This window comes from Aspergillus ibericus, assembly GCF_003184845.1.
Source record: "Aspergillus ibericus CBS 121593 unplaced genomic scaffold BO80scaffold_5, whole genome shotgun sequence".
NCBI lineage: Eukaryota > Fungi > Ascomycota > Eurotiomycetes > Eurotiales > Aspergillaceae > Aspergillus > Aspergillus ibericus.
Window position 1 is genome coordinate 605,538 of NW_020292103.1, and position 23,449 is coordinate 628,986.

General features: G+C 52.5%; 8 protein-coding genes across 8 annotated transcripts; 3 read left to right on the forward strand and 5 right to left on the reverse strand.

Annotated features, from left to right (window-relative positions):
• Positions 1-56: 56 nt before the first annotated feature.
• BO80DRAFT_346888 (Anp1-domain-containing protein) lies at positions 57-3,605 on the reverse strand (the record flags this gene model as incomplete). Its single annotated transcript, XM_025715392.1, has 5 exons — positions 57-458; positions 509-828; positions 879-1,572; positions 2,573-2,908; positions 2,970-3,605. 5 exons carry the CDS (start codon positions 3,603-3,605, stop codon positions 57-59), a joined length of 2,388 nt encoding a protein of 795 aa, XP_025579065.1.
• Positions 3,606-5,990: 2,385 nt separating this feature from the next.
• Positions 5,991-7,264, reverse strand: BO80DRAFT_347092 (2,3-butanediol dehydrogenase; the record flags this gene model as incomplete). The annotated part of the gene is made up of 5 exons (XM_025715406.1): positions 5,991-6,118; positions 6,197-6,676; positions 6,727-6,813; positions 6,894-7,142; positions 7,231-7,264. Coding segments are annotated over 5 exons (978 nt in total), but the record flags the coding sequence as incomplete, so codon positions are not given.
• An 867-nt stretch (positions 7,265-8,131) lies between these two features.
• BO80DRAFT_421988 (putative cofactor for methionyl- and glutamyl-tRNA synthetases) lies at positions 8,132-9,942 on the reverse strand. The gene has a single exon (XM_025718724.1). It carries the CDS (start codon positions 9,661-9,663, stop codon positions 8,311-8,313), a length of 1,353 nt encoding a protein of 450 aa, XP_025579067.1. The 5' UTR covers positions 9,664-9,942; the 3' UTR covers positions 8,132-8,310.
• A 179-nt stretch (positions 9,943-10,121) lies between these two features.
• BO80DRAFT_207719 (pepsin-like aspartic protease) lies at positions 10,122-11,919 on the reverse strand. The gene is made up of 3 exons (XM_025714272.1): positions 11,303-11,919; positions 10,483-11,243; positions 10,122-10,426 (listed from the first exon to the last, which is right to left on the reverse strand). Exons 1-3 carry the CDS (start codon positions 11,686-11,688, stop codon positions 10,299-10,301), a joined length of 1,275 nt encoding a protein of 424 aa, XP_025579068.1. The 5' UTR covers positions 11,689-11,919; the 3' UTR covers positions 10,122-10,298.
• A 1,634-nt stretch (positions 11,920-13,553) lies between these two features.
• nbp35 (Fe-S cluster-binding ATPase) lies at positions 13,554-14,632 on the reverse strand (the record flags this gene model as incomplete). The annotated part of the gene is made up of 2 exons (XM_025721201.1): positions 13,554-14,500; positions 14,551-14,632. 2 exons carry the CDS (start codon positions 14,630-14,632, stop codon positions 13,554-13,556), a joined length of 1,029 nt encoding a protein of 342 aa, XP_025579069.1.
• A 1,698-nt stretch (positions 14,633-16,330) lies between these two features.
• Positions 16,331-20,039, forward strand: BO80DRAFT_499517 (phosphatidylethanolamine N-methyltransferase). The gene is made up of 4 exons (XM_025724192.1): positions 16,331-16,761; positions 16,891-19,462; positions 19,514-19,604; positions 19,664-20,039. The coding sequence occupies exons 1-4, from the start codon at positions 16,581-16,583 to the stop codon at positions 19,733-19,735; spliced, it is 2,916 nt and encodes a 971-aa protein (XP_025579070.1). The 5' UTR covers positions 16,331-16,580; the 3' UTR covers positions 19,736-20,039.
• Positions 20,040-21,469: 1,430 nt separating this feature from the next.
• BO80DRAFT_452262 (3' exoribonuclease family protein) lies at positions 21,470-22,500 on the forward strand (the record flags this gene model as incomplete). Its single annotated transcript, XM_025721944.1, has 2 exons — positions 21,470-21,608; positions 21,665-22,500. The coding sequence occupies 2 exons, from the start codon at positions 21,470-21,472 to the stop codon at positions 22,498-22,500; spliced, it is 975 nt and encodes a 324-aa protein (XP_025579071.1).
• Positions 22,501-22,893: 393 nt separating this feature from the next.
• On the forward strand, positions 22,894-23,416 carry BO80DRAFT_441602 (uncharacterized protein; the record flags this gene model as incomplete). The annotated part of the gene is made up of 2 exons (XM_025721202.1): positions 22,894-22,968; positions 23,039-23,416. 2 exons carry the CDS (start codon positions 22,894-22,896, stop codon positions 23,414-23,416), a joined length of 453 nt encoding a protein of 150 aa, XP_025579072.1.
• Positions 23,417-23,449: the final 33 nt, after the last annotated feature.

Below are 23,449 nucleotides of genomic sequence, written 5' to 3' on the forward strand. Positions count from 1 at the left end.
ATCCTTATGGCTCGTTTCGACTGTTGCTGGACCTAGAAGCTCAAATTATGGCTTCCTTATTGCTTGACCTGTTTCCTGTCTTTCGTCGGTTCTTCCAGTGCGCTGTCGGCACTGCCTTGCTCCTTCGCAGCGGGCTCGGCTACAGGGCCTTCTTCGCTGCCTTTTGTACTATCGGCATTCAAAGGTGGTGTCGAATCCCCACTCTCTTGTCCCTGCCCTTCCTCTTGGATTGCATCTTCGATGATTGCATTATCAGTGTCCCACTGCGTCTTGGCGTCCTTGAACAGAGTCTGAACACGCTCGGCACGCTCGGCCTGTTCTTGTTCTTCCCGCTCACGTTCCTGTCGCTCTTGCTCCATCTCCTCCATATGACGGAGATCGTCCACGCTCGGCTCGTAGAGATGCCAGATTGTGTAGTGTGGAAGGCCAATGACCGAGAATCCCATACGTCTCGCCATCTGTCTAGCGTCAGCATTAAGCACCTATAAATCTGGGCATAACAAATTACCTTTCCAAATCCTTCCGTCTCGGCATGCTTCTCGAAACTGAAAGCTGGGAAGTGAACTCCCGCGCGGAAGACTCGGGCCTTCGCCAGAATACTGACACCTCCCACTCCATCAAGCTCCATTTCCATATCAGGGTCTCCGTATGGATCACGAAGATAGGCAAGATGAGGCCGCCACGTCGCATACTCAGCATAACCCTCCACAATGACCGCATCTTCATCCAATGTATCGGCGAGCGCCAGAGCGGTCTCGGACTCCTGCCACGAGTTCAAATCGTATGGTTGTTCGCCGCCTAGCCAGTCTGGCAGGGGCCGCCAAACATCTGGTCCAAAAATTAGAAGGCAATCATAACATGCCAACACGAGGACTCACTCGGTACAATAACATCCTTATCATGTCTCATGAGATCCTCCAGAATGGTCTGTGGGGCGGTCAAAACATCTGCATCTCGCCAGTAAACCCAGCTGTGAGTCGGGCGGAGAGTGGCACTAAGCAGCCAATTCCGAGCCTGAGCCATCAACTTTCTGCGACTGGCCTGAGCAGCAAATCCATGTCTGCTCTCCACATCCTGTGTCACCTTCTGGCCGAAATCCTTCTGGATGACGGAGATCTCCCCGAACGACATGCTCGGATCCGGGTCGTTCTGCAATTCATCCAGCATCTCCGACAGCAACTCCATCGTATCATCTTTGGAATCTGAAACCAAAAACGCCAGATCGATCAGGTTATGGGGATACGTCAGGTTGCGGAGATGCGAGAAGAACATGGGCAAATGGGATGAAGCGTCTCTGAGAGGTGTACACATGAGCACTCGTTCGCCCTGCTCCCATCCACTTCCAGTCCCCTGCATTTTTGACAAGTCATAGTATCGGACAGTTTCTAGTTGTAGGTCTTCGGCGGAGGAGACGATTCCGAGGGAGACTGCCGGGAGGAAGAAGGCTCGAAATGAAGGGAAGATGAGGACAAGAAGCAGCGTTGAGACGGCAGCAATGAGACACAGTCGTTGGAGGAGTTGTCTTCGACGTCGCAAAGCCGGTTGTGGGCGCGGCTGAAAGCTAGCGGTCCACTGTCAGCACGGAACACCCTGCGGCGTCGCTAAGTCGATGGGATAGATGCCAGATGGCCGGTTTGCCGACAGCGACCTCCGTTCATGTGAAGACGGTGATGGTATGCGATGATCAGCAGCGAAGGGGGCGCTTACCGGTGGGGGGAGATGGAGAAGGTGTTGGTGCTGCCTTTCCCGCGAGGGTAGGCAGCATAGCCATTCGAGAAGGCGTGGTGCCTGTTCATATCTCCTACAACAGCAGCATATAGCTAGGAAACGGGTCCCGACGCGAAGAACCTCCCGGGTCCCTGGATCCCGAAGAGATGGCCACCGGCTTCAAGATTTCCACCTGGAATGCGCTTACGAGGGGGAAAAACAACCGAGGGACGGACGACGCAGAATGACCGATGGAGAACCGCAGATCCAGGGGATTATAAGTGAGGTAGATCCCAGGGATCGAACGAGCGTGAGAATTGAACGATGAGGGTCTGACGGTAGCATTGATTGCGTCGACTGGACGTAGGCTCAAGGCGGGCGGCGAGCAGCAACGACCGCCCAGGGGAGAGAGAGAGCCAGACCCAGACCCAGACCCAAGACCCCGAAGCACGACCAGAACCGCCTTCCGCGCCCTGGGCCGAATCCGGCACCCGCCAGTCTTCTCCCGTCTCCGTTTGCAGCCATGCAACCTCGCGGCCAGGCTCTTCCACCATCTCTCCCCTCTTCACGTTTCTATCGCCTGGTCGGTTGCTGCGGTTATCCATCTTGATTGGTGGCTTCTTGATCCTGTACAGTTGATTTTTCTAATTACAGCAAAAGTGGATTGTCCTGTCCCAAAGAACTCCTTATCTGCCGACCCAAATTTGAAATGAAGAGATAGCAACGCCTTGGAAATGCTCGAAATTTTTGGCACGCAGAGAAACAGAAGGAGAACCCGGAGCATTATATGCTCCCCCGACTAACGAGCAGTCAGCCGCGAGACCCGTGATTGAGGCGATCCCATGCCCTTGACGCCTATCTCGACCTGTCGCATAATCTTCTGCAGCAGTCCATCCATCCGTGCCACATCCCGCAACGCCGGAATGACGGATCCGGCCTCGTATTCGCTATCCAAGATATAATATCGTTCCCTCCCCCAGTTCTCCACCGTCTCCTTCTGGAATGCGACTCTTGCAATGACTTTGGCTGGAACGCTAGCCTTGTTTATCGCGCTCTTGGAGAACATCCGCAGGAATGGCCGGAGTCCAGACCGGGTTTGGTGTGCCATTCGGACCGATAACGGTGCGGTAGTCGTTTGGTGGCTCTCTCCGGTCAGACCGCCGGGGTCCATGGTGTATACATTGAGCGCAATGTTGCCGGTCTACCAGTTCGGCCTCGGTCAGTGGGGGCACGTTGCGGGCAGGGTATCAAGGACGACTCACGAGTACCAGACTCCGACGCAGGGCATACATTGCCGCGCTCATCAATAACTTGCTACTTCCGAACCGACTGGTCGCTTCCTTCGTGCTCATTGGTGTTCCTGGCGGCCGGGCTGCACTCTCCGGGTCTTCGTTGTCAAAATAATCCAGGGATCCCTTGGACATGGCGGAACAACCGACATTGATTACCCGCGCGCCACCGTTCGGTGTACCGTCGCCTGCGCGGAACGCCTCGAGCAGGCTCACCGTCAACAGGAACGGCGCGATGCAGTTAGTCTGGTAGACAGGATCGTATCCATCTCGTGTGACCTGATCGGTAACGTATGACGAAATGGCGGCGGAATTGATCAACAGGATGACGGGCGGGATCTCTTTACTTCGAACCCGCTCCACGGTATACTGAGAAAAGCTCACGATGGAGTTGAAGCAAGCCAGATCTGCCTTGACCACCTCAACGGACCGGGGTCCGACCAGGCGGATCCTATCCGTCACATCCTTGACACTGTCGGATCTGATATCGCGGGCCACCAGCAGCAAGTGCACGAACGGCTGTGCTTTGGCGATAGCGACAGCTATCTCGGACCCAAGTAACCCATTCCCACCCGTGATAATCGCGGTCCCAACCAGTGGAGTGCCCATGGGAGCGTGAACAAGCAAAACCAAGAATAGACGTCAACGGTAAGGGGGGGGTTGGGTGGCAGTAACAGTTTATCAGGGTAGAACCAGACTCAGCGTAACATACTTAAATGGACACTAGAGGGGGAAAAAAAATCACGACACGAAAACCGAGAGGACCCAAAGAAGTTTAAAAATAAAGGCAAAGCCCAGTCCAGCCCAGTCGAATGGGGACCAGTTCTTCTAAGCGATCGACAAACAGGGTTCATTAGATCAATCCAATGCGATCAGATTCAGAACATTTTGCCGTCCGTCGGGAGTCTCCCGCAAGGCGAACCCACAGCTTCACCAAATAAATGGATAGCCTCTCTTCTCCCTAACCAATGAGAATCTATAGACGTGAATTTCCGTCTGCGCAACGCCTTGACATACTGACAAGTTGCATGAAAACAAACCAACCCAATAATAATTGCAACAAAGCAAATAATATAATATAATAATATTAAAAGAGAATAAAATAATATGGTAGAAAAGAGGCGTGGTGGAACTGGGATGAAAAAAGTAAAGATGCCGAACCAAGGAAACCGAATTGAGGATCGAGAAGGCGTCGGGAGCCGAAGGCAATCGAGTCGGCGGGGGATTACTATTGGGATTTGGGAAAGGGAAAACCAGGCACTGAAACCGTGGGTGGGGAAGCCAAGTACAGAAACTAGATGTGAGGGGATCCACTCGGAAGAAAAGGAAAGGGGAATCGGCCAGAGAAACTTGGTTATTAATAGAGTACACAGTATGGCGTCAGTGAGAAGGGAGTAACTGACTTAAGTGACGCACTGAGTGTAGGAGCTCGTAAAGAGGTTGGGTTCTTTTCTTTATTTACTCCGTACTTATAGATGCTTGGGGATGATCAGGCCATAATTACAACTGTTATATTAATGAATTGGGTAGGTTTGATAATTCTATGGCACCTGTACCGGTATTTCCTGTAGGATGAGAAATTGCCAGGATCTTTACTGTCTTAGTATTCACGTCTGTGTATTCCGTTGCTTAATTTAGTAAAGCAGGCGAGACATACATCCAGTCTGCCTCGTACATGTATCTACTTGCGCCCCCCCTTCCTGCAGTAGTGTTTCTCTTTTTTGACTTCGTATGTCACCATTACCCTTACTTATTGAGTAACTGATTCCCTTCTCCTGGTCCTGACACCACCCAGTAGAAACCGCCGTACCTACTATGTAGCTACCTCGCGCTTATTCTCCGATACTTTCTTTCTCTCCCGACGAAGCCTCATACCATTCACAACAAGCACGGTTCGAATCCAAAGCGCGACCGACCCTGGCGACAACCCCCTACGGGTAGAGAAAAAGTAAAGAATGGGATCTGAAGTCACCGGTCCTTATGGCCATGGGTCTGTGGGTTCGGTTGGTCTCACGACTATCTGCACACTACAGTAGTGGCATTGTTAGTGACTTAGTCTCCGTCGGCATGTAAGAGGTGAGGAGAAAGTTGACACAGTGGCGTCTGGTAGTCTGGTCATCATGCGATCGAACGCATGTTCTTCTGCAGCCACGGGGGGCTAGTCTACCCGAGTTGGGAGATGACGGGGGTGGGTGGTTCGGATTGTGGACCGGGGGGATGTATAGTGCGCGTGATGCGTGGAGCGTTATCTCCGAGTGATGGGTTGGGGATCTCGGAGGTATGGAGAGTTTGATGTTGATGAAAGGAGTTTTAAGATTGGAGGGATATGCCTGTCAGTAAGGATGATGGGGTGGGAGTACTATGTATCAGGTACAATCCTTTGCGGCTAGTACGGCACTAAACTTAGCAGCTGGGACCACAGTGCTCTTCTCGTCGGTAAATGGGAAGACTATCAACGACTCATAAAAGGTGACGGGGGAAACGATACCCGCTGAATCCGGTGGATCCAGGTGTCATCGGGGAAGTCGACCTCCATCCATGGGGATGGTGATACGAGATGACCCCGCCGCCCTTGGCACCATCATCACCATTCCGATGGACCGGGCTCTGCTGTCGTGGTTGCACTCCCCACCCCTGACTGCCGCTGGAGGAGACGGCAGTATGCTGACTCGTATTCTTTCCACACGTGTTGACGTCGGAGGGTGACATCCACATCACATCCACATCCAATCAGCCGACATCACCACGGCGTCGTTGTCTCCGCGCGGTCAACAACCCTGTCTATCCACATTGAAGTTACCGGGGCATTGCTGACAGCCGTGGTCCTCGTTCGGCCTCCCCCGGGCATGCGCAAATACCGCCAGTAAACACGCATGGTAGTCATGTATAACACGGGAGAATGCAAGACAACCATACATATCTCATTTCGGCCCAAGGTTGTGCAACCTACAGCCGCAGCTGATCATGTCGTACTGTCGGGCCCTCGGCCTCGGACTACAAGCTGATATCGACTAAGATTTTGACCTCCTTGTCCCGCCCGCCGATCAAAGCCTTGATGGCCTTTTCCACTCCGTCTTCCATGCGGATCTTGCTGGTGATCAGGGGTCGAGGATTCAGTTGACCTGCAGACAGTTGACACAGTCAGCACATGGTACTAGTTAGTTATGTGGTAAGCAGAGCCTCGGTTAGCATTGACATACCCGACCAGATAGCTTCGATCACCGCTTCAAAATCCCCATCCTCGTATACCACCGCGCCAACCACACGCTTTTCTCGCAGAACCACGTCCAGCGCATCTATCACCGGTTTCTCCCCATACAGAGACACAATTGTCACTGTGCCCCGTGCTCGGATTCCGTGAACGGCGGTATCCAGTCCAGCCTGCAGCGCAGAGCATTCAAAGGCCATATCGGCGCCGGCATCGCCAGTCATCGCATGTACTTTTGCTACCACATCGTCCGTTCGAGGGTCAAGGACATGCGTAGCACCCAAGGTGCTGGCGAGTGCCCTCCGCTGCGGCGAGACTTCCACCACGATGACGGATGCCATGCCACGGGCCTTGAGAACCGGCAGTACAGCAAGCCCAATAGGCCCGGCACCAACCACCAGCGCCGTACGGACATCCTGCACGGAGCAACGATTGACCACATGCCATGCCACGGTCAACGGTTCAACAAGTGCTATACAATCAGCACCACTAACAATCCATTTAGCAAACAAAGAAACTCACTCCCTAAATCCAACGGGAACCCCTCGGGCAACCGAATAGCCTGTTCCTCCTTAAGCACGACATAATCCGACAAGCCCCCGGCACTGCCTGATCCATGCACCTCAACGGGTTAGCTACACCATACACTCTCCCCTCAGAAGTCCGGAAGACAATGAAAGAAAACTCACCACTATACCCCACAAACTCCAAATTCTTACAACAATTGGCCCAACCCCCCAAACAAGTCGCACACCCTCCATCATACAAGTTCGGCTTCCCAGCCACCCGATCTCCAACTTTCACTCTCGTCACGCCCTCCCCAACCTCCATGATCGTCCCACTGAATTCATGCCCCAGTGTAACAGGCATCTGTCCCCCGGTGACAGGATGTGGCGTGCACGGGACTGTAGCAGGTCCGTGAAGGTATTCATGTATATCTCAGTTCATAAACAGGTAAGTATATTGCATACAATCATACAATAATCATGGACTAGATAAATAGGAAGGGTAAATAGATAACCATACCACTCCCACAAAACCCCACAGACGCAGGTCGAATCTACATACCACCATCAGTGAAAGATACTAATCATTGTACAAAGTCCAAAGCATAGCGTAATCCGATGTAAATAGGTAGACATCGACATGAACATACTCACCCCAGCACGATTTATCAACGATCATTAGTGTAAGCAACTAAATTAAGGAACGGACATACCTTAATCTCCCGCCCCACACACCGACTCCCTAACCTCCTCGACCCGAATATTCCCCCCTGCCGTGGTATCGGGCTGCTCTCATGGCTAGTACCAATACCAATACCAACAACGATTAGATTGACTCTCCCGTCTAAGCAAAATCGTCCAAAAATAACGGTTCTAGATTGCTATAATGTCCGATAAATAGATAGGCGAGATACAAACTCCAGAAAGAGTAAATATGGCTAGGGAAAGGTGATGAGAGACAAGAAAAGAACGGAAAAAGAAAAAGTGAACAGTGAGGCTGTGTGGGTATATGGATGTATGTATCCAGTCCGTAAACACAAACGTCTGCAAGGAACTAATTCAACGCGAATAGATATACATAAGTAAGCATAAGCACGGTTTGGAAGATGGCGGGGCTGGTTTAGTCTGGGTCTGTGTTTGCGGGGGATCTACATGTTGTTCTTTCTCCTCATATTGGGATTAGGTTGGGTTTGGTTGGATTGGCAGTCTGAGGGGTGAGGGATGCGTAAGGGAGAGGGGTGCGTGGTGTTGGAAATACCCTAGGAGCGGGATGGGAAGTTTGAGTATAGATGTCGATATCTTCAATCATGGGTAATAGATCACTATGGGTACGGGTACGGGTATGGGTAGTTGGTTTGGAAATGGCCTGGTTGAGGTTGCGGCTGAATGTACGGATTTATTGCTGCGGATGGAGGCGCAGCCAGGCTTGGTAGCAATGCTATGAAAGAAAACATCAAAAAGAAATTCCTCGTTTCTCGTCTATTCCGCAATGGCGCTATCAATCATGACTTATTTACGTTCTGAATACTCCGTAGAGCTCACTTCCCATTGATTTTGGTCTTCTGTTCCATTATTATGATACCTGAATCTCCCAGACCGATTACCGGACAGTCGCTCCCTTCAGGCTCTTGACAGTGCAGATACCGCCAGACTGAGTCTTCAACTTGCCCAAAGCAGGCTTGCCCTCCTGGCCCTGCACGGCGGGGACGGCACTCATCTCAAACGCAACCTCCAGGTCGTCGGTGGTGGTGAAACCGGGCTGGTAGGTCTCCCAGACCTTCTTCTTGGGGTTGAGAACCTTCTCGGGCTCACCCTCGGTCCAGCCGTCGAAGCAGATGCGCTCACCGGCCGGGGCGTCAACAGGAGGCGAAACGAGCTCGACGGGTCCAGCGTGCGAGTCCTCACCCTCCGCCACACGAGGAGAAGCGGCCAAGACCATAGCGCAGGACTTGATACCACGCATGGTGACGGGCTTCAGGTTGCAGACGGCAACGATCTTGCGGCCCTGCATCTCCTCCAGGGGAACCAGCCCGTTCAGACCAGAGCACACAGTACGGACAGTCTTGCCGGTGGCCTCGTCCAGAGAGGTGTTCTCGGTGCCGGGGGCATCACCGCAGTCAATGGTCGAGACGTAGAGGGAATCAGCGTTGGGGTGGTTGATAGCACGGAGAATGTGGCCAACACGGAGGTCGATGACGGAGGGAGACGGGGGAGCAGCAGGGGCCGGGGCAGCCTTGGCCGGCTTCTCCTTCTTTTCCTTCTTCTCCTTCTTGGGCTTGCCCTCGGGCTTAGCAGCCGCAGCAGCGTCCTTGGCCTCACCCTTGGCCTCGCCCTTCTTGGCCGCAGCCTCGGGCTTACCCTGTCCGACGACGAGGGGCTTGCCAGCATCAGGGGTCTGGGCAGCAGCGGCAGCAGCCTTCTCCTTCTTCTTGCGTTCCTTCTCCTCCTTGGGGTCGACGGGCTTAGGCACGAAGCGCACGTCGTTCACGTCAATGCTGATCTTCTCCTCGTCGGGGATCTGCAGGGCGAAGAGACGGCTGTTCTGGACGAAGTCGACGTGACGCACAAGGTGGTGGTAGCCCTGCTCACCAGTGCGTTCCTCCGGGGTCCATTTCTCGACGAGAGGAGCGACCAGGGCGTACACGGCAATGTCGGCCACGGAGGGCTTCGCACCGAGCAGGGTTGTGCGGGTGGCCAGGTGGGTGTTCACCTGGGAGAGGATGGTCGAAACGACGGGCTTGTCATCCTTAGTGAGGGCGGTCTGCAGACCAGAGATCGTGGCGAGCCATTGCTTGATGTCGGCCTCTTCCGCGACGGAAAAGCTGGTCTGCGGAAAGATTTTGGGGGTGGCCGTCTGAAGGTCGAGCTCCGTGGCGTCGGGGGAGACGGCGGTAGGGTAGGAGCGGTAGAGGAGGGAAAGGAGGGAGGACTCGGGGGCGGAGTTGATGGCCATGTTTGCGAAGGGGCGGACGGCAGGCAGGAGGAGAGACGATGTGGTGGACAAGAGAAGAGGGGCAGAATTGAATCCCAACTGGCAGCGTTCAGTCAGAGGACGAGCGAACCGCGGGGTTCTTCTGGCGACCCGCAGAAGGGCCGCCGTTGGCTTGAGGCGCGTCACCTTGTCGCGGCCACCCAGATCCCTGGCTAGAGGGATCTATTTTTCTTGGTTAAGTAATTTTAGTTTAATTGGAGTTTACAAGACGAATGGCACCGCTGAGCTGCAATTGAGCACTCTGCACGCGGCGACATTGAACTAATTTTTTCATTTCCTTTTTCCTCCCTTTCTGGGATCGCCGACTGCCCAAAACGTTTAGGGCTGCCGGCTGACTCAGCGCAGCGGAATTCTCTGGCGATCAACATCTACGTAGTAATCTACTCCGTACTCCGTACACAACAGCCATCACAGGACGAGTTAATATCGCCTTCCACAGAGGCAGATTATTTCTGACTGATATTGGTTCTAACTACAGCCACGTGATCCCGCCTTGACTCTCAGACCCAAGGCAAACCGATGCACGTGCACATCCATCGGGAGGTAGTAACTTCAGAAGATATTATTACAGGCGAATGAAAGTACATGGGAGAAGATCATTTGGGAGCCGCAACACCGAGAGAGGGGCCGCGCATGTCGAAGACGACAAAGAAGGCCTTCAGGAAAATATCGCCCAGGATCTGCAGCGAGGTGCCGCCGTTCGATTGGATGCCGCCATAGCACACTAAATCAACAATCAGTCAACGAACATTTCAAAACAAATCATACAGGAGAACTTACAGGCCTGTCCGGTGGTGGTGTTGGTACCAACCTTTGAGAAGTTGATCAGGTTGCCGGGAACAGTGGCCAGGCTCGACTCGCCGATGGCAATCGAGAAACTCGGGAGACTGGTGTTGCAGGGGTAGATGTAGCCACCGACACTGTCCACGTAGGTCGAGTTGGGGACTTGCGCATAGTAGGCAGTAACAATATCCTCGTTCAGCAGCATAAGGGAAGTGCCAGTGTCCGCGATCGAAGTGTTCACTTTCTCAATTGGCTTCAAGTCTCCGTCGGCAACGCGATATTGGGGGGTAGAGAACTGCCAGTATCCGTTCGAGGAGTCCACGCTAACATTGGCAATATCGCCCTGGTACTTGCTCTTGTCGATCACACCGAACTCGTATTCGCCCACCCCGTCGCTCTTGAGGGACGCAGTCATGACGGGCACGTCCAAGCTGGGGGCGACATTGGCGAAGAACGTGTTTTGCGCCTCAGGCTGGATGGTGTTGATGGAAGAGAAGCCCATGCCGACCAGACCGTTGGAGTTGGTGTCCTCGATGAACGATTCAGAAACTTCGGTGGGAATACCAAACGCCTGGTCCTTGACAATTGCGCCGCCGATGTTGACAGTATCCTTTCCGACGGGCCCAGCGGCATACGAGGAGTCGCCATACGAGACATTGAAGCTGTATCCGTCCATCTCCTGGAAGGTCGAAGAGTTGGAGGGGTTGTATTCGGTATGGCCGGGCAAAGTTTCATTGAGGCGTGTATCCAGCACCCAACTGTAGGTCAATGTGATTAGGATGTCGCAGCAGTGATGTATGTATTCATGGGAACTCACAAGTCCGACGAGCCGGTGTCGAAAGTCATGACGACCTTCTGGCCACCGATGATGACGGGCGAAACAAACTCAGCATCGTCCTCCACCGAAGTAGCACTGACTGCGCCAGTCTGGTCAGGCTCCGAGACGTCGCTGGCGGCAACAGCAGTGTGCGTGGTGGTAATGGGCTCGAAGTCTACCAGGTCAATGCCGAGGTTGGTGGGAACGATGCCATACTTCCGGTATGCTTTGCGGAGAGCCGAGGGGCCATGCAGAGCACCGGTTCCTCGACGAACTCGTTCCACCTTGAAAGACCGTGCCTTGTGCTGCGCACCCGAGCCATGTGGTAAAGAAAGGACGCCGTAGCTGAAAAAGAGAGCGAAAAAGAGGGACTGGAGGAGCTGCATGATGCTCACTCTCGCAAAAATCGGCGAATCCGCGGGCTGACTGTAAAAGAAGGATAGGGCCCAACAGGTTTCCGAAACAAAAGATTGAGAAGAAAAGTATTAAGTAACTGGAAAACGGTTCCTTTCCAGAAGGAATGGGCTTATAAGGGGGGAGGGAGCAGTATGGGGGCCGAGTCCTGACTTAGCCTGCTATACTGTGTGATACGAAGCAGAGGAAACAAACTGGCGGAGCAACGAGCAGACCAGAAGAGCAGCGATCAGCCCAGCAAAGCCAGCAAATTGAAAGAAAGAAATGAAAGAACTATAGTAACTTTAATGTCTAGAGGAGAAAAAAGGGGAAAGAAAGGCAGTCTATAAAAGCACAGGTGAACGAAAAAGTTTGGAAACACATCCAAGCTCGAGCGACTTAGTGACTAGTAGTATAATCCGCCCAAGACACCAAGACTTACTCGGATGGTCCACTCAGCACGGAGGGGTGGCATTGTTCCAACTCGCTGGAGCAGCTCTGCTCAATGGTGGAATCGTCAGCCAATCCAGGTCATCCAAGCCCATTCGCCCCGGACTGACGGGGGATGCCATCTCATTTGCCTGACACGGCGGGGGGTTGTGGGTAGCTGGATCTCTCTCTGCAGTGCGGAAGAAGACTTCATCCCAGTCTGGCCCTGCCTGTGAGCGCATGGGCATGAAGCCTTGACAGCCGCTGCAGCGACTGCGTGGACTTGACAGCGAACGGGGCGAGTCCCTGAGTGGCTCCCCCCTGAAACCGCTAACCGCCAGAGCCCCGGCACCACCGGCCAATCACCTCGCCCCCATCATGAAACACCAGCGTGCCTCAAAAGTCCCATGGATGGATAACTCTGTTCCAACTTTGGGCACGGGTTCTTCACCTGCCCGCCCACTGAGCCAGTAGCCACTCGGCTTTCATCAGGCAGCAGGTAACGCATGATTCTGCACCAGTACCTCTTCCTCGGCACGTCAATGGGCGCAGGCACAACCGGCACTTCTATCGCACACGTACGTCGGGCGATGTATGGACAGCAGGAGTCTTACTCAGCCCTGAGGCCGCGTAGGCTGCTGAATTTTAGTTTCCATGATCCGAGAACCTCAAAGAATTGGACGAATGATTTTCCTGGGTTGCGTCAACACTGAGTTGGAAAGTCTGCGGGTGGCAGATTTGCGCTGCGTTCCTACGCAAGAGCAGAACCCGGCGGATCGGCTAGTCCGGATGCCGTTGAGTCGACTACGAGGGTTACCCTTTCCGTTTAACTTCGGGTCCAGTCGCGGATCTTAATCAGTTAATCGGCGGGCTTCCTCTCCTCAAACAGAGCCAAGCAAACGGTGAGATGAAAAAGGCCGACTGTGGCCGGGCGGGGATCGGGTTAAATATGCCAAGGGGGGCAGGCCCAAAAACAGACTTGGCGGAAGCACGGCATTTGGAGCGCCAAGCAGCCCGTCTTGTTTTGCAGTCCTCCAGGCGCTTTTATGATATACTTCTCACGTAGAGCCGGATCGACAGCAACCAGACCCAAGCCTGATCTAGGGCTTAGTGAGCACTAACATTACAGATGTCGGTATTTGCCAGGAACACGCGAACTTCTTTGTCCGCAAGTTCGCTCCCACGCAGCCCCCAAACTATAGCTCGCCCCCACGGACGTCGTCAAAGTCTAAGAAGAACGCCTGGGGCCACAAAAACAGGAACTGAAGCCAATGAGGGGGTTGAACGGAAAACACGAAAGTTGGAAGGATCTGGTATCTAGATGAATCTAAGCCCAAACGCCCGGAATGGAACACCCACAAACCCCGGCTTGCTATCACAATGCTCAACGCCAACATATCCGCAAGTAAAGAAAAGATATATATGGGAATCACTCTGCCACATCCTCCGGCAGCACGTCATTGGGATCCTCGCCGATCATCTGAGCAACCGAGCGTACAACTTGCTTGATCGCTTTCGATGCTGGACTGTCCGGGTAATGATCCACGAAGCTCTCCCCATAGTCACATGCCATTCCCACTCTCGGATCAAGAGGTACCGCGCCTAGGAAAGGAATGCCCATCTTCTTGGCAAGGCGCTTTCCACCGCCTGTCGTAGCCCGGAAGATTTGGGTCTTCGTGTTGCACGATTGGCACACGAAACCCGACATGTTCTCGACTAATCCCAAGATTCGAATACCTGCCTTGCGGCAGAAGTCAATCTCCTTCCGAACGTCTAGCAACGAAACCTCCTGCGGGGTGGTGACAACGACTGCGCCATCCACTCCAGATTCTTTGAGGAGCGAGTTGACGGAGAGGTGCTCGTCCGAAGTCCCTGGAGGGGTGTCAATGACCAGGTAGTCCATCTCGCCCCAGTCCACATCCTTCAGAAATTGTTTGATAAGTCCGTTCTTCTTGGGGCCCCTCCAGATAACTGCATCATCCCGGTTGGGTAGCATGAATTGCACGCTCATCGCGGCAAGGTTATCCGTCACCCACACCGGACTCCAGCCTGCATTGCTAACGTGGATTGTCTCTGCCTCCACACCCATCATTTTTGGTATCGATGGCCCGCAAATGTCCGTATCCATAACGCCCACAGTCGATTCAGGATTGGCAGCGAATGCGTGGGAAAGTAGTGAGGTGAAAGTCGACTTGCCGACACCGCCTTTACCGGAGAGCACTAGGATTTTGTGTCGTATTTGCGAAAGTCGTTCGGTGATGATGGGGATATCGGGATCGGGGCCTTTGGGAGCAGATGCACAAACGGATTGGTTGGGGCAACCAGCGCAGGCATCCCCTTTACCTGCCTGTTCAGACTCGGGTCCAGGACAATGCTCTTCTCACTAGTCAGTAATTGTATGTTATCTTCCAGTTAGCTGGACATACCTGGCTCGGGGGCGACCAGTTTCGGTGCCATTTTCGATGGCGCCTCGAAGGCAGCCGTTGGCTCCTCGAGCGAAGGTGCCATCTTGACTTTTTCTGACTTTTTTGTCCTCCCAATCTGAAGTAATCTGCGAAGCCACGGCAGTAATCTGTAGCCTGATTTCGAGAAAGATAGCGATGTGTATAATGGGTAGCAAGTAGAGTCAAGAGAAAAGTGGCGGGGGAACTGCAGGCGGATGCTTGATAATCAACCCGTGACACTTATCGGGATGACAAACGCTCCGGTGGCGATTGGCGCGGGGGTTTCGATCGCAGCGGTGTCGGATCCGCGATAAGATCAGCTATCCATGTCGAAGCAAACAAACCTCTGCATGATTTGGGAACGGACTCCTGCAGTGACATATTTCCAGCTGCATTTAATGCGACACATCAGACTCTTTGTAGAGATTGGGACAACCATATACCCATTACGGGGCACTCTAATTATTGTGTATACTAATTCGTTTGACGACAATTGACTCTATGGCCATGTGATCTATTCCTTGTCAAAGTACCCGGACAGGGCCATCTAAGGCTCAGTGTCCATATCGATTAGGCCAGTCGATCCAATCCAACAAAGAGAAAGCAATGATAATAGGCTACATAGTCAAAAGAGCCGTCTCTAGTAGGGGGAACTAAGTTGATGGCAGATGGGATGCCAACCACGCAGGTCAACAGAGGGGCAACCAGGTCCCAAGCGTTGTAGGAGGGGTAACCGCGGAAGATTTATGCAGTGTCAGAACTTTAAAGGGTCACAACGTTCACAAGCTGGTGGCGCAATGATATCATGCTGTTCATCAAACAAGGACCGAGTGCTCGGTTATGGCTAGGAACTTCCTGAAATACCTATTGCCCTCATAAAGAATGTGCAGGTGAACAGCTCTGCAAAAAGGCTCCAATACTCCGTACGCGCATGAAGTAAAAAGCCCTGCAAGCCAGGGTGTCCTCACATCTACATGAAAGCACCTTGCTTAGGTTGTCAATCAATTTCCCTCCTCGGATAGCCAGCAGACTGCAGTCCTCCAACTTCTCCTGAGAGGAGGGGCCAATGGCTGTTTTGAGGGGTGTGCTGGATCCATAGGGAGTGCTCATTGTAGGCATGCGCCACCAGGTACAGGCTTAGCTGCATCTACCTTCGGATGATCAAGGTACACGATTGCAACATTCACGGTGTTCTATTGATGGAAAAGAAAAATTCAATGGACCTGTGGGTGAGGATCAAGCGCCGTCACCGCCATCGAGAATTCACATTAATTTTCAAGGTGCAGATGATTTGCCCGGGGAAGCCTCCGAATGATGGGAATGAGGGGGTGTATCCCGAAACCCAGTTTTTGCAAAATGCTTGCGCATCACACCTGAGCGCAGCACATGCAAGCAAAAATGATGCGATAGTCCATATTGGCTTGAGACCAGCGCTATTCCTGGTAGGTGAGGCTATCCTCAACCAAGGCCCGGAGTCCGGTAGCTTGCACCGACCCAATATACGGTGGGTGAGTGGGAAGGTCGTCGGACCCTGGACGTTGAGATCCCTCAGTTCCGTTCAGTTCCAGCCAATTCTTTCCAAGCGTAATGGTTGGCGTCAGTTGAACTGTCTGGGACGACGGGTCTCTTTCCCCAGGCAGTGCACGGGGCCCACTCTGCTAGCCGACTGTGGACAGTGGGACACTGGGGGAAGAGGAGAGGTCGCTACTGTCTCACTAGCTCTCCCCCAACGCTTTGGTAGGATAAATACGTGAAGTAACTTCCGCCTCGGCCGGGACCATTAGTTATTCACCTTGACAAACGACCTATCACCCCGGTGGTTGTGTGTTGTTCAACAATCTCGCGTGAATCCCCCAATGCGGCTTGGTGACTCAGATCGAAGGAGCACGGACCAATCATAGTTACCTGGCCCTTTAAATACAGCCCACGCCCTGCGTCTCTGTCACATGCTTCTGCCTCTGCTGTGCGCTTTTGTCACTCTTCTCGCTTGACCCTCTCACTCAGTAGCCATTATGGATCGGGGCCTCTCAACAGGCACTCACCTCGAGGATGACGGGCTTCGCGAGAGGATTCAGTCCTCTCAGTCCCAGTCATCCCTCGGCACCGGGGCACTCACTGCTGCTGGTGAGGTCGAAGCCAAGGACAGTGCGAACAAAGACAAGAAGACCTTTGGCCGGACCCCTGACGGTACAGGTAGGGATTACCCCCAATTATGCATCGAGCCCGGTTGATAGTTGCATATCCCCGCGATCGTTTGACAATGGCATACTATATCTCGCCGGTGGCGGAATTCTTCGGCTAATTTGCATGATTGTCTCACAGTGTTCACGGTGCCTCAAACCCACGACATGGTCTCTCAACTCCTGTCGCCTTCGGAACCTAAGAATTTATCCGATGTTATAGTTCTGGCAATACTGGGAGCCCACATCCTTTTGCTGTGGTGGCTCCCGGTTGGTGCTAAAATCCCAGTGTTTGCAGCCATCTACCTCTTCTGGCGTGCAGCTTACAATGCTGGAATAGGATGGCTTCTTCATAACCAATCTCACCACAAGACTCTGGTTCGCTGGGCGGAAAAAACAAAGATCTTCGTGAATCCGTCTACTAACGAGAACCCGCACCCTCACTTGTATAAACTACTCAAGCGGGAACTGGAGACTAAAATTCCTACTGACTATTCGTTTGAAGAAGCTCCGCTGGAGTACAACACCTGGCTGGTCTTTAGGCGTCTGGTGGATCTGATCCTGATGTGCGACTTCACATCATATTGTCTCTTTGCGATAGCATGTAGCCACCATCCCATGGGTGAGAGCATGCTGATGACGATATTGCGTTGGTCAGCTGGCATTGTGCTGGTGCTATTCAACCTTTGGGTCAAACTAGACGCACACCGTGTGGTCAAAGACTATGCTTGGTACTGGGGAGACTTTTTCTACCTCATCGACCAAGAGTTGACGTTCGATGGCGTCTTCGAAATGGCCCCCCACCCCATGTACTCGGTCGGGTACGCCGGTTATTACGGTATCTCTTTGATGGCAGCCAGTTACAAGGTGCTATTCATCTCCATAATCGCCCATGCAGCTCAATTCGCCTTTCTGGTGCTTGTCGAAAACCCGCATATCGACAAGACGTACAATCCTCCTCCACCGCGGAAGCGTATGACGGAACAAGACTCTGTATCTGCATCATCTCCGGCCACCGAGCCTTCCGTTGCTTCGGCATCGGTCGATGATCAACTGCCCCAAGCGACAATGTACCCAAGCAACCCGCCTCCCTCGGTCCACGACTTGCTGGGATTCAACAACTTGGATTTGTATCGGACAACAGATACCTCCTCGATGTTGGTCCAGTTCCTCGTATTCGCACTTACTGTGCTGACACCCTCGACGCCACGATACCAGCTCCTGTTTGTGGTCAATGCTGCAGTCTGGAGACTTTGGTTCTCGATCGGTATCGGGTATCTCCTGAACGATCAATCCAACTGTAAAGCGTGGACCCGGCATTTTCTTAAGTATGGCGAGACTCCGAGCGAGGCATGGAAACAGTGGAAAGGCACCTATCATCTAAGCATGATTATGTGCTATGCTAGTTTCATCGCTGCCGTGTGGAAAATGTACACGTTCCCCGCTGACTGGGGCTACGGTCTGGTCTTGCTCCGCCATGTCCTGGGTGCCGGGCTCATTAGCCTGCAGATCTGGACCTCTGCCAGCATCTATGAGTCGCTCGGGGAGTTCGGCTGGTTCTATGGTGACTTTTTCTTCGACGGAGCCCATAAGTTAACGTACAACGGGATTTATCGCTTCTTGAACAACCCTGAACGTGTGCTGGGATTGGCCGGCGTCTGGGGCGCGGTCTTGATCACTAGTAGTGGAGCTATCACGTTTCTGGCCCTTCTGAGCCACATCCTTAGCCTGGCTTTCATCCAATTCGTCGAGCGTCCTCACATGCAGAAGCTCTATGGCCGGAGCCTGCGACAGGATGCGGGGCTGGTCAAGAGCCTGAAGCGAACCCTACCTCCTACTCTCCGACAGCTCCATGGAAGCGTCGACAAGATCTTCGATGATTCTTTTGAGTTCATCGAGGATCTTATCGATACCGCACGCCCACGACTGGCTTCTGGCGTCACTACCTTTGTCAAAGATACAACTGCACTATTCCAGAAGTACCCCGCTCGTGTAACCATCTCCCGAATTGACGAGGACCTTGCTGGATTTGATTCACGGGACTATAGCTTGGAAGTTGAGGGCACTGATTCATCCTCCTCTCTCGATGAGTGCAGCAAGAGCAACGGTAGAGAAGGTGCCAATGCCCGCGTGCCTCTTGACAGACGCGGAGACTTGAAAAACCTGGTCTTCGAGTACGGCTCGCCGATCAAGGTCAAATGGACAGCCCCTCTTAATCACTGCAAGAAGGACTGGATCGGCCTGTACCGCGTTACTGATAATACGTCTCGGGAGGTCTCGCGGGTCTCTTCTCAAGCCAGATGGGTCGCAGTGAACGAGGGTGTTTATGACAACTTGACCTGCGAGAAGGGCATCGTGACCAGTGATATCGTGGCCAAAACTGAGGAGAATCGCGATGTTGCTACCGGCGAAGTCATCTTCGCTGGGGATAAGCTCTTCTGGACTCAGGGCGTCTTTGAATTCCGCTACCACCATAACGGCAAGCACAATGTGATGGCAATTTCGAGGCCTTTTGAAATTCGCATCAGCCGATTCGACGAAGAACCTTTCGAAGACAACCAGATGTCTGTCGAAAAGAGCCTGCTCACGGTTGTCCGCAACTGCTTTGACCGCGACCCCGAAATTGCCCCCGAAACAGCCGAAGAGCAATTTGGAAGCCTGGTAGAAAGAGACGGTAAATTCGCCAAAAGAGTTGTCTTCGCCGTGCATCAGATGTAAGTTCATTCCCCAGACCGTACCATTGACATACTAATCTGGATTACTAGGTTCGGTATTGAATTCGCTCCCGAAGTTGTCCGAGCCGATGGTACCGTTCGCAACCTGGCTTGGAGGATTTGCAATGCGAAGAGGGTTCTCGTGAGTAACTTTGTTTCTTCTGCTTGAACATACAAATTAACCTGGTATGCTTGCAACAGGCTCCGTACAGCATGACCAGAGATGGTGCTACAACTCCCACTGAAAGACATGAGGAGAAGGTAGAGGCGTAATGGTATCTATTAACGCTGGAATGATGGATGATAATTGCAGTCTTTCATGCTTACTTACATTTATTCGCGGCTCGACTCCTAATAGCAGAGGATGCGTCCCGGGAGTGATGGACTTGTGCTGTCGCAGCTGCATGGTGATTCGAAAAAGTGAAAATAAAAAAGGGTTGAGAGATGAGCATGATCTTCAAGTGTACATAGCCTTTACAGTACATATGCCTTTCCTTGGGTTCTACAGGGGTTAGGGATGGGTTACAGATGGATTACGACACACGAAGATCAATATTAAATGGAAATAATGTTATTGATCTCATAACTAGCTATAAGAGATGACGGACATCGATTATAGTATGAACTCTGCAGGCAGACAAACATGTCAGCTCACGATTCACTCAAGAAACGTGGTTACGATAGAAGGGCAGCATAGCATTCCTATTTGTCTATGAATAGACAAAATAGGAAAGCATTGTAGTAATCAGCCAAGCCGGTAAATTCATCCCATCCCCTGCCAATTCCGATCCCCCAACCCGCCATCCAAAACGAACGACGAGCCGGGAAAAAGGCCCTGACACAAGTCAAGCACAGCAGACAAGCCAACGACGACAATGCGGAACAACAACGACATAGCCTACCCCTTCCGAAAACTCCACAACCTTCCTCCCTTGAAATGCCTGCCAATCATCCCCGAGGGAATGATGGCGAGCGGTAAGGTCCAGTATAAGGGAGATGGAAAAAAGCAGATCGTTGTGATCATGTGCAGGGTCTTGTTGGATGATTGCAGGCCCGAGGGGCGGTTCTCCAAAGGAGATCATTGAATGGATTGACTTGTTGTCATCATTGACGGAGTTGTGTGGTTTGTGGTTGTAGTATAATCGAAAATTGTAAGCATACCTTTGTGATTGTTGGATGCGGTGCGACAGTGAGATTTACAGAACTAAATTGGGTCTTGAGAGCTGTCAGTAAATCGTTGACTGAAAGCAGTGGGTGAAGAATTAAATAGGTATCCAAGTTGATCAGGAGTTTTTGGTAAGGTATTTTGTTTTCTTCAAGGTTTTTGCAGAAGCAGAACTGAAAAAAATGTGTCTCATCATAAAAGATGTTCCGGCTGGGGCCCGGAAGAGGAATTGGAATGGAAAGAGGGAGCATACCGTTAGTAGTTTACGATGGCATGTGATGAGCTTCAAGTTAAAAGCTAATATCCTGGCTTCTTGAACATTGTCAGTACAATCATTGGATCATGGGAATGAGTAAACAATAAAAAATGTGGGTTTATAATCAGATGGTGATGCATGTATGTTCAGGCCCATTTATTTGTCGCCAGAACTGAAAGATTTTTGGATCTTGTTCATCATAATGGTAGGGAAAGAGAGAACGGGAGTAACTCACATTATACTTGTTAGTACCAAATTGTTGCCGAATAGATTGATTAAAGCAAGTCCCAGCATGAAAGACTTGTGGTTGTCCACAACCCAGCATTGTGTGGTGCGGGAGAAAGAAAGGAAAAGAAAAGCCGAAGCGAAGCTGCGAAAGGGAAGAAAAAAGCAGGAGGGGAAAAACGCCGGGCCGTGCTCCACAGCAGCCCGCCGTGCAAACCATGCAAACCGCCCTCAAAATTGTATGGCCGTTTCTGGACGTCGCCAGCAGCTTCATTTGGCCATCCCAGTGTCCTGACGCTTATCCTCGTGTCGCCTCCTCGAACGCTTGTCGCGCTGGTCAGAGGATGCCAAGTCATGTGTAATGACTGACAGACGAAGAATCAATGGGCCGCCTAGCGGCACGAGGCCGGCCGTTTTCGCCTCGTCTCTCAAGTCCGCCTCCAGCATTTCCACCGCCAGACCTCGCCGTCAAAGGCAGCCGGATGAGTTGCGCAAGATCTGTAAGAACCATCATGGCTTTGTGCGATGAACTTCTAGCTAATCTTCCTCCATTTAGTCCTGAAAACTGGTCTCATTCCTTCGGCCTCTGGTTCCGCCTATCTGGAATTCGAACCCTCCGCCTCTCTTGCTGCTGCTCGCTCATCTCCCCAATCCCTCATCCCGCCCTCCTCCGCTTTGAAGCTTGCTTGCACAGTCCACGGCCCGAAGCCCCTTCCGCGCTCGGCTAGCTTCTCTCCCAATATCGTTCTCACAACGCACGTCAAATATGCGCCGTTTGCTGCCCGTCAGAGGAAAGGGCATATCCGCGATGCCAGCGAACGAGACCTGGGTGTGCATCTAGAGACGGCCCTCAGAGGCGTTATTGTTGCCGAGCGTTGGCCCAAGAGTGGCCTGGACATCACCATCACTATCCTGGAAGCAGAAGATGATCGCTGGTGGGGTGACGCTCCCGATTCACATGATGCCCCCTGGGGAATGATGAATGTGCTGGCTGGATGCATCACTGCTGCGTCTGCGGCCATTGCGGATGCTCGGATCGACTGTCTTGATCTTGTGGCCGGTGGTGTGGCTGCCATAGTCTCTGATGAGACCCCTGACGGCGAACCATCCACCCCCAAACTGATGCTCGATACGGACCCAGCCGAGCACAAATCCATCCTCTCCGCCTGTGTGGTTGCGTATATGCCTTCTCGGGACGAGATCACAGAGCTCTGGCTGAAGGGCGACCATTCAAAGTCGTCTCTAGGCACGACGGATCAAAACCTGAGCCATGAATCTCTGATAGACGGGGCAGTGAATGCAGCCCGGGGAGCCCATACAGTGCTGGCAGAAGCTGTGAAAGAGTCTGCTGAGAGGTTTGCCGGCTTACCGACTGGGGGAAGCACAGTGTAATTGGTTCGGAATTGTGCACACGTGGCGTTGATCAATACCATATATCCTTCCATTTTTAGCACCAAATGCAATGCGCTCCCGGCGTGCCCTAGTTCCACTTTGCCTGTTCATCCTTATACAACCTTCTATCATCCGGATCTCGCCATAAACCAGCCTTCATGGCTATCTCACGCTGGCGATGTCATCTATCAATGGCTGATTCACTGGAAGAAACAGGATTCCCTCCTCATCGTGTTATACTCACTCACATCTCCTATATCTCTCCTCACTCCTCATCTTCCTCCCATCAACCTACCTCTCTTCCAAACCACCCTCTATCGTTCAACTCCCCACATCCGCACACCATTCTCACATACTAAAGAAGCTCTCTCCAACCTGAAATCTACCTTCCAAATGGCTCCCAAGACCGTCATCGACACCAGCCTGGTGTTCCTCTATGTGTGCCTGTTGAAGTCCGATTTCAAGACCGTAAGATCCCATCTCCCTAAGACACAGTTCTCTCCTTCCCACCATCAAACCAATCCTAAAATCCTACCAGATCGACTTCAAAGCCGTCGCCGACGCCACCGAGCTGAACGTCGGAGCCGCGCGCATGCGTTACTCCCGGCTCAAGAAGCAACTCGACGGTGCCGTCAAAGATGACGGAAAATTTGACCTGAAGCGCGGCGAAACTGGTGAAACCAGCGCCAGTGCCAGTGCCAGTGCCAGCACCACCCCCATGACTACTCCTGTCAAGAAACAGGCTGCCACCACCAATGACAATGATGCCGTTGACGGCGCCTCCCCTGTTGCCAAGAAGAGGAGCCCGAAGCGCAAGAAGGTCGAGAAAGAGGACTCGGATGATGAGCTTGTCATGGCTGATGCTTCGGCTGCTGAGGGGGAGAAGAAATCTCCTGGTGAAGATGAGGAGAAGTGAGCTGCTGCATAGCTGCGGTACAAAGGATTCATT

Bases quoted from the DNA above. Each gene is read 5' to 3' on its own strand.
- BO80DRAFT_421988 (XM_025718724.1), bottom strand. From the start codon at position 9,663: ATGGCCATCAACTCCGCCCCCGAGTCCTCCCTCCTTTCCCTCCTCTAC.
- BO80DRAFT_207719 (XM_025714272.1), bottom strand. From the start codon at position 11,688: ATGCAGCTCCTCCAGTCCCTCTTTTTCGCTCTCTTTTTCAGCTACGGC. The intron at 11,244-11,302 runs GTGAGTTCCCAT...ATTGACCTACAG, and splicing joins GACACCGGCTCGTCGGACTT to TTGGGTGCTGGATACACGCC. The intron at 10,427-10,482 runs GTAAGTTCTCCT...TTGTTGATTTAG, and splicing joins CACCACCACCGGACAGGCCT to TGTGCTATGGCGGCATCCAA.
- BO80DRAFT_499517 (XM_025724192.1), top strand. From the start codon at position 16,581: ATGGATCGGGGCCTCTCAACAGGCACTCACCTCGAGGATGACGGGCTT. The intron at 16,762-16,890 runs GTAGGGATTACC...ATTGTCTCACAG, and splicing joins CCGGACCCCTGACGGTACAG to TGTTCACGGTGCCTCAAACC. The intron at 19,605-19,663 runs GTGAGTAACTTT...TGCTTGCAACAG, and splicing joins GCAATGCGAAGAGGGTTCTC to GCTCCGTACAGCATGACCAG.